General features: G+C 46.8%; 1 protein-coding gene across 9 annotated transcripts in view; it reads left to right on the top strand.

Annotated features, from left to right (window-relative positions):
• The window catches only part of KAZN (kazrin, periplakin interacting protein), a 744475-nt gene that overhangs the window by 590529 nt on the left and 137751 nt on the right, over positions 1-16195 (top strand). For all 9 annotated transcript variants that reach the window (XM_054009195.1, XM_054009194.1, XM_054009192.1 and 6 more), the window contains one exon: positions 5406-5597. In XM_054009195.1, the coding sequence (XP_053865170.1) occupies positions 5406-5597 (192 nt within the window). The remainder of the gene's footprint in view (positions 1-5405; positions 5598-16195) is intronic.

The raw sequence follows: 16195 nt of genomic DNA, 5'->3' as shown, positions 1-16195 counted from the left end.
CTTCCCGGGATAGAGTCCCCCATCTTGTAAGCATGGCCCACATTCTTTGTTCCTAGAGGTACACATTTATATTTAGCTGTATTAAAACACACATTGTTTGCTTGTGCCTAGTTGACCAAGCGATCCCAATCGCTCTGAGCGACCTGTCCCCTCCACTTATTTACCACTCCCCCAGTTTTTGTGCATCTACAAAGTTTATCAGGGATGATTTCGTTTTCTTTCAGGTCATTGATAGAAATGTTCAATAGTGTAGGGCCTAGAAAAGAGCCATGTGGACCCCACTAAAAACACACCCTCTTGATGAAAATTCCCCGTTTACTGTTACAGTAGAACCTCAGTTGCGAACACCTCGGGAATGGAGGTTGTTCGTAACTCTGAACAAAACGTTATGGTTGTTCTTTCAAAAGTTTACATCAGAACATTGACTTAATACAACTTTGAAACTTTACTATGCAGAAGAAAGATGCTGCTTTCCCTTTATTTTTTTAGTAGTTTACGTATAACAGAACTGTACTGTATTTGCAGGGGGTTTATGGGTTTTTTTGTCTCTGGTGCTGCCTGATTGCGTACTTACGGTTCCAAATGAGGTGAGTGGTTGACTGGTCAGTTTGTAAGTCTGGTGTTTGTAACTCTGAGGTTCTACTGTACATTTTGAGACCAATCAGCCAGTTTTTAATCCATTTAATGTGTGCCATGTTAATGTTATACCTGTTTTTTAATCAAAATGTTGTGCAGTATCAAGTCAAATGCCTTACAGAAGTCTTATATCAACGCTAGCACTTTTATCAGCCAAATTTGTAATCTCATAGAAAAAATATCCAGTTAGCGTGACAGGATCGACTTTCAATAAACCATGCTGATTTGTATTAATTTATATCACCCTCCTTTAATTCTTTATTAACCGAGTCCTGTATCAGCCACTCCGTTATCTTGCCTGGGATCGATGTCATGCTGACAAGCCTATAATTAGCCGAGTCATCCCATTTATCCTTTGAAAGAAAGTTAATGTGCCAATATTTAAAGTCTTTTGGAACTTCCCCATTGTTCCAGGACTTACTGAAAATCAACATTAACTGTCCAATGAATTCCTTGGCCAGCTTTCTGAAAACTCTTTAAATGCGAGTGATCAGCACGTCCCTCGGCCCGCGCTGCTTCCCGCCGCCCCCATTGGCCTGGGACGGCGAATTGCGGTGAGTGGGGGCCACGATAAGCTGAACCTGCCGCGTTAGCAGGTAAATAAACTGGCCCGGCCCGCTATGGTGCTTACCCTGGCAAGTCACGTGCCAAACGTTGCCAACCCCTATTCTATAGTGACATTGTAGTTCAGCAGGGGACAAAGAGACAGGACTCCTGGGTTCTACCATCCCACTGGGACACTGACTCTCTGTAAGATGACTCTGTGCTTTATTTAGCCCGTCAGTCAAGCCCTGCGTTCTGCATCCAATCCGTGGAGCATGTTTGTGGATATAAAGCGGATATCCACAGATTTGCAGGGCTGTACCCATCAGTGTCTCTCTGTGTCTCTGTTTATTAATTTAAAGATGGGTAAAGGTAAATATTCCCATCTCACAAGGGCACTGCTAGGTTTTGTTAAGGTCGGTATTACATTGGGGTTGCTGCCTCTTTAAAAATGTGGATCAGTAAAAAGGCCAAAGTCTGTAGTCTGAATAAAATCCCTTGAAATATTTCTTGCACTTTTTATTCCGGTATGTAATAAATGGATATTTATGGTTTGGAATCAACCCTTCAAAACCATATGAACTGGCAACATTCCTTTCACTCGGGCTAAAGAAACCAAATTGCCTCTGTGCTGCCTACAGAGGCAGCATTTAGCAGGGTCTATTATTCACTTTGGGGAGTGAATGCAAAGTATCATAGAATCATAGGGTTGGAAGAGACCTCAGGAGGTCATCTAGTCCAACCCCCTGCTGAAAGCAGAACCAATCCCCAGACAGATTTTTACCCCAGTTCCCTAAATGGCCCCCTCAAGGATTGAACTCACAACCCTGGGTTTAGTAGGCCAATGCTCAAACCACTGAGCTATCCCTCCCCCGTAGTCAAACGCTGGTTCAGCCAGGGGTTTTCCAATGTCATGATTAAAGTTGGGTCTGAACAGCGAAGTCCAGCAGTTTAACTTGGTACAAATGTCTGCTTTTGGAGTGGTTTTGCTGATTGTCCTATGAGATCCAAGGGAATCCAGGTTCTGGGTCGGTGATCAGAGCACCCTGTGATTCCGTGTATCGCGAGCGACTTGTGCCTCTCTGTCTTGCCCCTCTCAAGGCTAGCAAGAGGCATAGATAAGGAGCTGGAGGCTCAGAGAGGGATCGGCCAGCCCGTTGGAAACGCAGGATTGCTCTGCTCCCTGGAAAGCTGCTTTCTAGAGACATGATGGGCTGAGCAATGACACCTTGTGGGTGCCTATCACTGACAGGCTGATATCACAGGGTTATCCTTTTAACGCTGTTGGCCAGATGGTCTGATCCCTGCACGGGAGGGACAGGCGGGGAGGGAGAGAAGCAGCCTTTTCCCCCCTTTGTACTCCCCGTCCAGGGGCTAGCAGCATCTTAAGTCCTCACACCCCCTTCCCCTTTCCCGTACCCTGTGCTTTGGCCTCCTCCCGCGGAATGGGGAGAAAGAGGAGTAATGTAGGTGCAGATAACTGGATGCAAAAGGAGCCCGTGCTGCACCCTCAAAGATGCAGCCAGTGCTCAGGGGAGCTTTGGGAGGCCTTGGGCCACCGGCACTCCCCCCAGCGCGGAGTGACTCTTCACCAGCTGCCTGTTTTGCAGAAACAGCCGCAGAGAATTTGGCCTAATTTCCAGCCGCAGAGAATTTGGCCTAAGATTTGCACAGACGAAGGGCTCGGCAAGAGCCCGGGGTTAGTCTAGCCTTGCCAGTGCCGGCCTCCCACACTCAGAGCCGGCTGTCGGCGGAGGAGGGAGGTTTGGCAGGTAAATGGGTTTTCAAAGAAGCAGATGACACACGTATAACCTCTCCCCGGGTACCCAGGGGTGACTGCTTCGAAGCCGCAAACAAAACGTCCTTCCCATTCCCCACCATGTACATTTATTTAAAGAACCCCCCCCTTCTTCCCCCTCTCCCCCCAACTGTCCTTGTCCTGCTCTTATCTTCCATTCATGCCTTGTTTCCACAGTGGTGGTGTGGTGAGGGTCAATACAGCACTTCAGTGCCCTTTTTAATCAGGGACTCCACAACGGGAGCCCAATGGTAGCGGAAAGCTGGCTGGTCTAAAAATACCAGTTTGACTGGCCCGGAATGGCACCTAAATACAGGGGATTGTCGATTTTTAACTTGTGGCTCCACTATTCTTCATTGCAACATTGTTATTGGTGGAGTCGGCTGGCAGATTTTTCGGCTGCGCTCTTGAATATGCTCATTGATTTCTGTTTTATGTTCGTGCTGCTGCTCTAGGAGTGACCTGAGGTCAAACCGGAGTTTGAAAACATGCCCTGTTGAAAGTACTGCTGCTTGTTTGGAGGGGTTATTGACTCCATTTTTTATTTCTTTTAGTAATCTATATGAAGATTTCCAAAGACTTAGGTGGGGAAAAACCTAGTAGGTGTAAGGATAATGGAAAGCGAGGGCAAGCAGATCCTAAGAACAGCAGAGCGTAATGCATTCGAGTGCATTGTCTCTGAATATTTCATCTATAACCAGCAGTGGTACGAGTCTCGTCTTGTATTACATACCCTTTTTAAACAGCAATAAGCATCTTTGTTGTTCTCGCGCCGTACTGCTGTGATCATGGTTCAGAAACTAGCCCCCTACAGTATAGTCTGGGATTCCATTATTCAGCTGAGGAACAAATCTGTTCCAGTGGATCACTTTAACCTTTTGATGTACAAGACTCTCTCTGTCCTCCCCCACTCGCATACACACTGTCAATATTTATGACAATTGATGTACTACAATGCTCTGGCAAGCTGGATTTGGCATCCGTCACAGCCCAAAATGCATCGTTTTACAGCAGTTTGTAATAATGGCTTCTCATGAGTCTCTTTAAAGATGCATATTTTGTAAATGGCCTATGGAGGATACTTCATCTCTGTTGCCTTGACTCTTAGAGATGCCTCTGGTTGGGTTTTAGTTGGCCACCAAATGGTTCTCAATAGAAGCAGCTGTTTTCTAGAGCCAATCAGAACCTCCTTTCCTGTACACACATGAACTATGCAAAAAAAAATGTTAATGGAATTTAACTCGCAAGAACTATTTCTGGACTTGCTTTGTAGTTGCTGCTTTAACGTTTCAGGATCCTTGCCCTCTGCTTCCATACTGCCAGGGATAGTACTAAGGGGCTAGTGATGGTTAGTATCTAATATAGAAGAATTAGATACAGACAACAAGGATTGAAAACTTTAAAAGTTTGGTTTTTGCCCGTAGATGAAAGGAGATTCCCACCCTCCTCACCCCAAGATCTCTCAGAACAGCTTTGCTAAGATTTCTTGGGCAGAGTTTGAGCACATGGGGGAATGTAAGCAGAATCTGCTTGCATTGAACTTAGATATAGTGAAACTCAGTGGAGTAGATCGAAAGTTGAAGGCAGCATTTACTGAGACCAGGCTGATCAATTGCTTTCTCTAGATATTGTGGCTACAGCAAAAATCATTAAGGAACGGCGTCACCCTTAAAAAAATAGCAGAATTTAGAGGCAATGGTCAAGATTTTTAAAAATGATGGGTGATTTTTGGGTACCCAGTCTGAGAAATCTTAAAGCAGCCTGATTTCCAGAAGGTAGGTGCTCCGCCCTTTCCGAAAATCAGACCCTTTTTTCAAGCTGCCTTAAGTCTGGCATCCAAAAATAAAAAGGCACCCAAAATCGCCCTTGAAAATCTTTGCTAGTGCTTCTCCAAGGGCTGAATTTTTCTCTCTGATCATGGCTTTAAGAACTGGAAAAGGAACAGAATAGAAATAAGTTACTGGAGGGAGCTTTCGGAGTTCCCTTCTACTGGTTCCATCCCTCCTCTGAAAAATTCTGACATCAAGGGTACATTTGGTCCACCACATTCATCTTTTTAAACATATCGAGTAGCCCCCGGGTGACCGTCCAAAATATCTTCAGTGCTTTGCAGTGTGCAGATTGCTGTCCCGCTTATCAAATTAGAGTGAAGCATTTCTGTGGAGAATAAAAATGACTTCACTGCCACGGCACTTTACCTGTGCCTCTGGCACCGTGTATCTAAGCAGGACGAACAGGTTAACCTCGGGGTGCTGTGGTTCCTACTCACTGGAATTGCAGGGGCTTGAGAGTTGCATGCGCAACGTCAGTGCTGGGTTCTTTTTACCAACCGGGTTTCTGTTGTCTAACTGCCCGAGCCGCTGAAAACCTGCCAGAGCTGAAGAGAGCAGCTAGTCACTTCCTTGAATTGTGTTCTCTCTTCCTCCAGTGCTGTTACGAGAAGAAGTGACCCAGCTTCAGGAGGAGGTTCACCTGCTCCGACAAATGAAGGAAATGCTAACAAAAGATCTGGAGGAGACACATGGCAGCAAGTCGACAGAGGTTCTCTCCGCCACTGAGCTCAAACTCCAGCTGGCACAGAAAGAGCAAGAGCTAGCGCGAGCCAAAGAAGCCCTACAGGGTAAGAGTTAAACCTTCCCGTTGTCTTTGTGCCCAGGTCTTCTGTGTCCTGTTGTCTGTGCGTGGCTCTGTCACAGGATCTGTGCTTTACACTGTCTCTGAACATCTCCATGTGTCTCTCTCCACCCTTCTTTTTTCCTCCCTCCCTCTGTCACATCCTGCGATTCGGCCACGATGTTTACCAAAGAGGAACAAAAAGTTGCCCTTTTCGTTCGGATTACAGGGTTTATAATCACCCCAGAGCCTCCTGCCTTTATCTGCTGGGGTCAGAAGGAACCGGGCTGCTTCTTAAGGGCCTTTTAGTTTAGGGTGAAGGGGAAGTAGTTTATAAGGACCCAGGTGTAATGATTTCACACCCACCAAAATTCTGTCCCTTGCTTCCAGACTTAGCACAATAGACTGGCCTGAATTTCCCTGCTGTATGGTGAGTGTTCACTGAGCCTTCTGCAGCCACTCCAGCAGAGAGCTTTCTCCTTGAAATGGATGGTGTCCCAATGTCATTTATCCGTGTGTGTGTGCATGTCTGCAGCCCACCCCCAATGCCCTATTCCAGCATTAGATGGTGGGCGTAGCCATGAATGCCAGTGGATGTCAGAAAAGCTGCAGAGACGTAACAGATAATGCACTGATGCCTTGAGTTTCGGCCAGGGCTTGGTGTAGTGATGGGGGCAGAGTGAGGGGGGGTGGGGAGCTGGCATGGGAGGGGCTGAGTCCAGCTTAGCTGAATCCCACAGGCTTAGCTTTTCTGTTTCCCTGGGTTGAAATAAATCATTCTGCTTTCTTATTTCCTTGGTTGTTTTTCCCCCCCAGACTTTTGCCTTGCTTTGTCTCTTTGAGACAGAAACGTGTGTGTGTGTGTGTGTGTGTGTGTGTGTGTGTGTGTGTGTGTGTGAGAGAGAGAGAGAGAGAGAGAGAGAGAGAGAGAGAGAAACTTGGGTGGCCAGTTACCCATCCTAGCAGAACCAAGGTTTTCTTAATAGAGCTGGCTACAATTCCTCCTTTTGATTGGTTGTTCAGGACGTTGTACCTTTAGTTGTGTCTCTAGCCACTGTAGATTTGGGTGATTTTTTTTTTTTTAAATTACAATACTGTCTGTGAGCACTGTCACCCTGTAAGCTGGACAATGTGCTGCCAATGGAAGAATGACCAGGAATGGCCATGACCGACCTGCATACGAATACAACTGAGGACATTTTGTTGTCATCCCTACTCTTGTCCAGAAGAAGATCAGTGTTGTCTCTTTGCAGAGCTGCTCTTTGTCTCCTGTGTGAGGTAATAATGGGATCAAGCTAACCACAACGGCTACTGGTTTCCAGCTCACAATGCTCGTGAGATAGTTTAACCTGGAAAATTATATTACAAATCCATCAAGTTTCCTCTTGAAGGTGGCAATGAACTTGCTCGTGGCTTTGCCATTGTCTCCTGGTGACTTGCATGCCTTGTCTGAGTATTGGAGAGAATGAGCCTATGTCTCCAAATGAAAACATTAATAAACTACCATGCCAGTTTACACAGCATGAGAACTAGGGCTCAGGGCTAGTGTACGCTTTAAACACGGTTGCAGCATTGTAGCTGCTTCAGTGTAGCCACTCACTCCAGTCTCCTGTCCAGGGCTGGCTCCAGGCACTGGGGCGGCAAGCCGTGGGGGGCGGCCTCTTGGTCGCTGTGAGGGCAGTAGTGAGGCCGCCTTCGGTTGCGTGCCTGCGGGAGGTCCGCCGGTCCCGCGGATTCGGCGGTGGGGACACCGAAGGCGTGGCATTGGCGGACCTCCGGCAGGCACGCCGCCAAATCGGCATGACCAGCGGACCGCCCGCAGGCGCGCCGCCGAAAGCCGCCTGACTGCCGTGCTTGGGGCGGCAAAAGACGTAGAGCCGCCCCTGCTCCTGTCACTGTAATTAATTCACCTTCCTGAGAGGTGGTAGCTAGTTGACAAAAGAATTCGTCTGTGGGCCTAGCGCTGCCTACACTGGTGTTAGATCAACGTAACTGTGTCACTCAAAGTGGGGGTTTCTCACACCCCTGAGCGACGTAGCTGGTCGACTTAACTTTTGAGTGCAGACCTGGCCTAAATCCTCTTCTGTTGCTGCTCTAAGCCCTTAGGTAAGGTTGAAATAAAAGATTTTGCATTTGGCTTTTCAGTGCATTGAGCTGCACTGTTACATGGGGTGCAGTGTTATTTCTGATCTTGCATAGGCTGTGATGGTAAGAAGCACCAGTTAGGAAAAAAAAATCTGTCTAGTTTCTGGATTTGATCCTGCTGCCACTGGGAAAGTAAATACTTGGCTTTGAAATGGCCCTTTAAAATTAAACCACCTTGTAAGATGGTTCAAGGCACGCAGTATGGGGATCAGTGTCCCTATCAACGATTTATTGTATTGTGATGCTGCTTGGTCCCTTAAGACGAGTGGTGGTGATTTAAATGATTGACACAAAGTGGCAGTCTAAAGCAGCAGAGGGACCGGCAAGAGGATCTCCTAGGACGTTTTAGCCGCTCTAATTCGTGGTGTGAGAACTGGCTGAGGAAAAATGCAAGTTGCTCCCCTTAGTTTGAGTTGGGTCTCTGGCAAACGTGTCCCCAAAGCAGAGGGACTGAATGTCGTATGGGAAGGGAAGCGGGGGGGGAACAACAAAGACGTTGAAGAGGAAGAATGAAAAACTCTTGAGGTGAGTAAGGGTCTGTCGACACTTGGCGTGGGGGTGTGATTCCAAGGTCAAGGGGGGTGTGATTCCAAGGTCAAGGGGGGTGTGATTCCAAGTCAAGGGGGTGTGATTCCAAGGTCAGGGGGTGTGATTCCAAGGTCTAATTGAGCTAGTGCCCAGAAAATAAAATGGAACCACAGCAGTGCAAACGGCAGGCAGGGCAAGCCTCCTGAGTTCGTACCCATCCAAGGCGCTAGGTCTGTATTTGGGCAGCTACCTCCTCCCACCACTTGCACCACCTTGGTAACTCTCTATTTTTAGCAAGCGAGCATGGGTATGTCTCCTCAAGCTAAGAATCACTTCCCAGCCCGAAGTGCAGACATCCCCTATCTCGTCCTGGAGATTTGAAGGTCAAGTGCATAGCGGCTGGCCTTATCACAGCCGGGGAAGCAAACCAACTCCTTGTGAGTGCCGGAGGTGCAGCGTGGGATACGAAATGAGAAAGCAAAGCCGAATGATATTGCTGAAAGTGCACATAGGATTCAGCTGCTTTCTACCCAGCTACAAAACGTAGGGGATAAATTGCAGGCAGGTGTAATCTGAATGCAATGGGCATAAAAGGAATTTATGGGCCCAAAGTATGAAAAACTACAATCTGTGGCGGCTGTTGGTTGTTTAGGGAAAAAAAAACCCGAGCAAGCAGCAGCTGTCAGGCAACATCTGCTAACGCCACCGTATCAGGCCTGTAGGAAAAGAGCAATAGAAGAGTCACACCAGGGATGGATGAATCCCAACTTCCAGACTCAGAAAGATGTTCAAATAATCCCTAATATAGCACAGTTACCTCCCCTTCGGCTAGGAATATTTTTTTTGGCTCTTGCGTAGTGACTTTTGTCTGGGACTCCCTTTCAAGCATGAATTAAACCTCACAATACCCCTGTGAGGTTGGGAAGAGTTCTCCGTATGGAGGGGGAAACTGAGGGCATGTCGGCGCTACGGGCCATAATGTAGTGTTTTCTGCATCGACAGATGGGTGTTTGCATCGAGGTAGATAATCCACCTCTCTGAGTGGCAGTAGTTGTGTCGAAGGAGGAATTTCAACCTAGCCACATCTACACCAGGGACTAGGTCAGCCTACCTGTGGTCCTCAGGAGGGTGAATTTTTCAAAGGCAGGTGGTAACTTCTCCAAGGTCCCTCAACAGATCAGCTCGGAATAGAACCCACAACTGTTATCTCCCAGGCTTCTGCTCCACCCTGTAGATCACAGGATCTATGTTCTCCTAATGGTAAACTGCTTTCTAGAGACATGATGGGCTGAGCAATGACACCTTGTGGGTGCCTATCACTGACAGGCTGATATCACAGGGTTATCCTTTTACGATCCTGCAATCATATCTTCATGGCTGGACCCTTACCCTCAGACAGTGTGCCAGAGCAGTTAAGGGGGTTCCATGAAGAGTCTGCCTGGATGGACTTGATTTCCAGGGAGGGTGACCAGATGTCCTGATTTTATAGGGACCGTCCCAATTTGTGGGTCTTTTTCTTATATAGGCTCCTATTACCCCTCACCCCCTGTCCCAATTTTTCACATTTGCTGTCTGGTCACCCTATTTCCAGGATCAGGGGTATTCCGATCCTGTGAACTGCAACTTGCAAGCAATTAACTTTATTGATGTTACTAATTTTGTCATATCTTGCAGGAGGCGAAGAGGAGGAAGGTTACCTATTTGCTATTATGTTATAACATGGGTTCATGGTATGGTTGTCCTTTATACTAGTACGGTAATGTTTATTACTTGCCTGTGGTGAAAGTCAGCATTATAATAGTAACCACTGTATCCACCTTTCATTTTGCCGTGGAATCTAAACTCAGAGAAACAATAAGCACATAGGGGCTAGTGACGTACAGACAGGATCAGTTATTTATTCTGCCTCAAGAAACCGCGTCTGATCCCGAAGCAGGTATAGCACATAGCCCTTAGAATGCTGACAAGCATTGCCATAAATTGCATACCTGGGAGGGAGATGCTTATTGGTTGCAAAAAAACAGATTACAAAGATGCGTATGGGCCAGAAAACTACCCACCGCCGTCAAGGCTCGGCCATTATTGCTGCTGTCGTTTTTCACCAGCCTGTTCTGAGCAGATGGATGCAGTCCCATGCATCAGCAGTGCGTCGTGATCCTTGTTAGCACTCTATGTAGAACAAGGTTTCTCAACCTGTGGGTCACGACCAAAAATCAGGTGGCCAGAATGTTTCAAGGGGTCACGTGGTAGCCCCACTCCCGCGGGGCTAGCTGGGCTCAGCTGCCCGCTCCGGGCATTGTGGCCTCCGGGTAGAGCCGTGCACAGATACACAATTTATGTCCATAAGAAACTCACCACACTGGTGTGACCAGGGACAGCGGCTGGTGAGCCTGGTGCCCGCTCGAGTGGGCAGGACCAGGGGCAGTACAGCCACGCTGGAGGAGATGCCTGGGCTGGGTACTGGCTCCTCCAGCGCCGAGGCCCTATGTGCTGCTGATTTTTACCGCTGTGGTTCCTGGCCCGGTCGCTGGCCATGGCCCTGCTGGTCTCACTCCTCGTTGCTAGAGCCCTGCAGCTCCATGAATATCCGCTTTATCTCTCTGTGGATATAAATTGGGTATCCATGCAGGGTTCTACCTCTGGGGTCTCAATGCTGCTCAGGTTTGGCCCAGCCGTTGCTCTGTCATGGTGATGGGGGGCCAGCCAGGCCAAATTTGAGTGAGTGATGCTGTGACCCCATGTGCCTGGTCACAACACCACTCACTCAAATTTGGCCCAGCTGGCCCCCATTGTGGGGGCGGGGTCAAACCTGAGCAGCGCTGCAACCCCAGAATGTAGACAGCCTGGAGCGGGAGACCGAGCCCAGCCAGCCCCATGGGACCAGAGCCGCAGGAGCCACCACTGCAGGGGGAGTGTGGGGTGGGCTCTGGAATGATCCCCCTCCAGAGTCTCCTACCCCCATCCCAGGGCAGGACTCATCTCCCACTCTGGGCCTCCTACTCCCCCCAAGGGGCAGGACTTGGGCGACCAGATGTCCCGATTTTATAGGAACAGTCCTGATTTTTGGGTCTTTTTCTTATATAGGCTCCTATTATCCCCCCCACCCCCGTCCTGATTTTTCACACTTGCTGTTTGGTCACCCTAGGCAGGACCCATCACTCCCTGGCCTATTTACGGGGTTACAAGAGGCCATCACTATTTACAAATGGGTCCTGAGCCCAGAACCACAGCTGTAGAACAAATGTAGCAAGACAGGAAAAGAAATGTGAAGCTAGGTTACTGGTAGATGCTCATTGGGACATCACTGGAATGTGGAGAGTGGGGTTTTTTACAGCACAAGAAATAAAAAAAGTCCCTTCTATTAATGAACCGTAAATGAAATCAGGAAGCACCGTTTTATACGCAGAGCCAACAGACTATCCTGGTGGTTCCAATCCACCTACCAGTCAGGGAAGGAACTCCTATCTCAAATGCTGGCAAAGTTGCCGGTCTAAATATAAATGAAGCCCCCGCTTGCTCGGAGTGGCACTTTGTCCCCCTCTAGTGGTGGCTAGGCCAGCTAGAAATGGATGAGTTTGCTGGGGCTTTGATCAAGCAGGGAGCCTCAGAGGCTGTTGGTGGCTTCACTGGAGCCACGGCAGAGAATTAAAGAAAAATGAATTTGGGGTTCTTTTCTCGTGCCTTCTGGTTTCCGAACCTTTAGGGTTCCCATTTTCAGGCTTCACTCCAGAATGATGAGAGCTGGAAATTTCTTTTTATTTTTAACTGAAAGCCAAGTTTCTCCTCTAATCAGATGCCCCCAGGCTCTAGCACCTTAAGAAAAAAAACCAAATATAATGAGACTTGTGATCGCAGAAGCTGGTAACGCTGTAATAAGTGCAGGTCTTGGGAGATCGATAAAATCTCTCTGGAGTTACTAGTTAGCAGGATGTGCTTCGTCTGTCCATCACTCTTCCTCACCCCCGTATAGCTGCAGTTAACTCAAATGCAATTTCCTAGAGCTCTCCAGAGGTGCATTGATAGTGTTGGTGCACAATGATGCTTGAGCTGGAGAAAAATGCTATGTAAATTGCAGCTGTTATTTTAAAAGCACATTAATGACTTTCAGCTCCTCGCTAGCAATAATGGCTGGGGAATCAATGACTGTCAAATGGAAGATAAAATTGGCAAAAGGGAAAGAGAAATAGGGACAGATCCTTAGCTGGTGTAAATCCAGCATAGCTGTATTGATTTCAGTGGAGCTACGCCAGTTAATACCGGCCGAGTATCTGGCCTGTAGCTATTCATATTCTCTCAGGGTCGTCTTATTCCAATCCATGGAGAGTACCAACTATTTTAAAATCTGTTTTTAAACCGAGTGATACAGCTGTGTGAAATGCACTCTCTTGAAACCCCCTTGTAGTTCAGGGCCTGGTTCAACACCCACTGAAGTCAAGTCTTGGAACTGAGTTTATCTGGGGAGGAGGGTTCCAAGAACTCCAGTGGTAGGAAGTGTCTTAGGGAGTGGGACTGCAAAGCATTTCATTTGGGAAGGAGATGGGAGAGGAAGCTTAAAGGCATGGGATTGGGATGAAGAGTGTCTAGAGGGGAGGATGAAGGAAGAGGGCTGCTGGATGTTCAGGTGATCAGAGGATGAAGTTTTGGAAGCCGCATTTTAGTCTCAATCCACCTCTTCCCAGATCTCGCTGAGAATCTGGAATGCTCTCCTGGATTTAATATCCCCAGAAAATACATGGATATGTAGCCTTGACTGCAGCTCTTGTTCCATCCCAGTGCAGCTGACAGAGCATTCATCTAGCCAGAAAAAACCCTAAACTCTTAAAGAAGGGAGAGCAGCTCATCTGTGAAAGTTCCCTGCAGTCCTGCACATCTGTCTTGAAAACTCTAGGGGGGTGGAAACCGTAAACAGAACACAACCCAGGGATCGATAGGGGCCAGGAAATGTGCTTCACCGCATGCCTCACTGCAGATTTTTTTTTTTAAATGCCATGTTAGCATTTCTCTCGTTTCACTAACCTTTCCCTCCCTGTCCTTTTTCTGATCTGTCATGATAGCAGCCCTGTGGAATGCACCTCCCCCTGTTCTGTGCTGCTTGTCTGGGTTTTAGAGTTGTTTTAAGAATTCCTTGTTTTATTTGTATTGAGTGTTTGGCTTGAGAGAGAGCTTGATAGAGAAAGAGATTGAGGTTTGCTTGTTGTGTTACCTTGTTGGTTTCTATTGTGTGTGATTGTTGGGGCCCCCTTCCAAATTCATGGTCCATTTTGGTCAATTTCACAGTCACAGGATTTTAAAAATGGTAAATTTCATGATTTCAGCTATTTAAATCTGAAATCTCAGTGTTGTAATTGTAGGGGTTCTGACCCAAAAAGGAGTTGGGGGAGGGGTTATTGTAGGGAGGGTTGTGGTACTGCTACCCTTACTTCTGCGCTGCTGGTGGTGGCAGCGCTGGCTTCAGAGGTGGGCAGCTGGAGAGCGGCGGCTGCTGGGAGCCCAGCTCTGAAGGCAGCGCCGCCGCCAGCAGCAGCGCAGAAGGAAGGATGACATGGTACGGTATTGCCACCCTGACTTCTGCGCTGCTGCCTGCAAAGCTGGGCCCTCAGTCAGCAGTCGCCGCTGTCCGACCGCCCAGCTCTGAAGGCATCGCAGAAGTAAGGGGTGGCAATGCTGTGACCCCCCCCCAATAACCTCGTGTCCCTCCCCGCAACTCCCTTTTGGGTCAGGACCCCCAATTTGTGAAACCCTGGTCTCCCCCATGAAATCTGTATAGTATAGGGTAAAAGCACACAAGACCAGATTTCATGGGGGGAGACTAGATTTCACCGGCCGTGAATTTGGTAGAGCCCTAGTGATTGTGTTGTGTGTGTGTGTGTGTGTGTGTGAATATATACGTATATAATTAATATGTCCATAGAATACATATTAGTGTGGAGTGGAATAAACATTTATATCAACATGAATTTAGGAATGGCACATTAATCTTGTGATGAAGTTATGCAGCTGATCCTGAACGAATGCCAATAAAACCTTGATACCACACCATCATGTATTCTGCCATTGCCAAATATGCTAAAGAAAAACTACTTTAGGAATGTTTTGAAACCAATTCTGGCAGAGAACGTGCAGTGATCTGCAGGTGCATAGATCTGCAGTATTGCCATCCATAAGCATTCAAAAATCATTAGTCAGATTCTCAAAAAGAAAAAAAGTGAGTCCAACTTAAATGTGGGGACTTTTTATTTGCCTTCTGGTATTTGAACCTTTAGGGTTCATGTTTTCCAAATATTGCAAGACTCATGAGAAAATTGCGAGAGTTTGCTACGCTGGATCTGCTCACACAGATCACATGCAGGAATTGTGCCGTCGTTTTGGAAGGGAAGAGGAAATACCATATGGCACCAAGTGACCAACCATAAAGTGGTGTTACGAAATTACTAATCATAGAAAAAGATGAAACAATCTCTCATTGCAACAACCAATCACTTTAAGGTGTCTAGATACCAAGTGTGAAAAATCGGGATGGGGTGGGGGGTGATAGGCGCCTATATAAGGAAAGGACCCAAATATCAGGGCTGTTCCTATAAAATAAGGACATCTGGTCACCCGGCATTTTTCATATAAAGTTTTCATTGAAAAATTATTACCGTGACAAATTAAGCAAGTATTAAAAATTTCAAAAAGTTCCCAAAAAATTATTAGCATGACAAAAAATTCCCCAAAATGTATTAGCTTGACAAATTTAGCAAGTATTAAAAATTTCAAAAAGGTCCCAAATAAAGTCCAAATTTCATTGACAAAACCAAACGTTCGGAATAGTTCATCCACCTCTAGTTATTTGTTTTTTAAAAGCACGTGGAATTTTTTTCAATCTTTAATGCTTTGTATGGAGTGTTTATAAAACTATATAGATATTAAAGTATTTTTTAAATCTTGGGAGCGTTCCCCACCTCCCTATGGCCACTGTATGCCCTGCAGTGGTATACAGGGGGCTGAAAAAAAATTCTGGCTAGGGGAGAATTCCTTCACACAGGTACAGCATGCGAGAGCCATAGGTTGCGCTAATATAGTCCCCCTCCTCCCCCCCCTCCCAAGCATAAGTGGTGTATTGGAGGTGAAGAGGATGGGGCTGTAGTGTAAGTTTGCAACTGCCATTCTGAGCAGCTCCAGGTTGCATGCAGTCTCCCCCCTCGTTTTTAATTATTTTACAGTCTGATTTATTTTACAAATAGACTCTGGAATCCCGCCACAAGCAAAAGGCTGCATCAACTTTTTATGGAAATAATCCATTGCAACCCAAGGCATGCAGACTTGGTAGAAAGCTGCTTTGAAATAGTTACTGGGGAGGCAAATAGGTCAGTGAAAACAGTAGTTTGGTAAGTAACTATTATATGTTAGAAATTTGCAAATCAGAAGGAGGTAGTGATTAGATGTTTGAATAACGGAGTGCTTGTATGTACACTAGCTAAGAAAATAACAACAAAAGCAATTCAACCTTCTACTTAGCGTAGAAGCTGATGGGTCACGAGGCAGTAACCCCCCTAGGATAGTATTGCTCCACTGGCTGCACTGTATGAGTTAATACAGGGGTCAGCAACCTTTCAGAAGTGGTGTGCCGAGTCTTCATTTATTCACTCTAATTTAAGGTTTCGCGTGCCAGTAACACATTTTAACGTTTCTAGAAGGTCTCTTTCTATAAGTCTATAATATATAACTAAACTATTGTGTATGTAAAGTAAATAAGGTTTTTAAAATGTTTAAGAAGCTTCATTTAAAATTAAATTAAAATGCAGAGCCCCTGGACAGGTGGCCAGGACACGGGCAGTGTGAGTGCCACTGAAAATCAGCTCGCGTGCCGTCTTCGGCACACGTGCCATAGGTTGCCTACCCCTGGGTTAATATATTGGCCATTGTTTCCTGAAACATCCTACTCTGTTA

This window comes from Malaclemys terrapin, chromosome 19 (assembly GCF_027887155.1).
Source record: "Malaclemys terrapin pileata isolate rMalTer1 chromosome 19, rMalTer1.hap1, whole genome shotgun sequence".
NCBI lineage: Eukaryota > Metazoa > Chordata > Testudines > Emydidae > Malaclemys > Malaclemys terrapin.
This window is presented reverse-complemented; position numbering and strand designations above follow the sequence as displayed.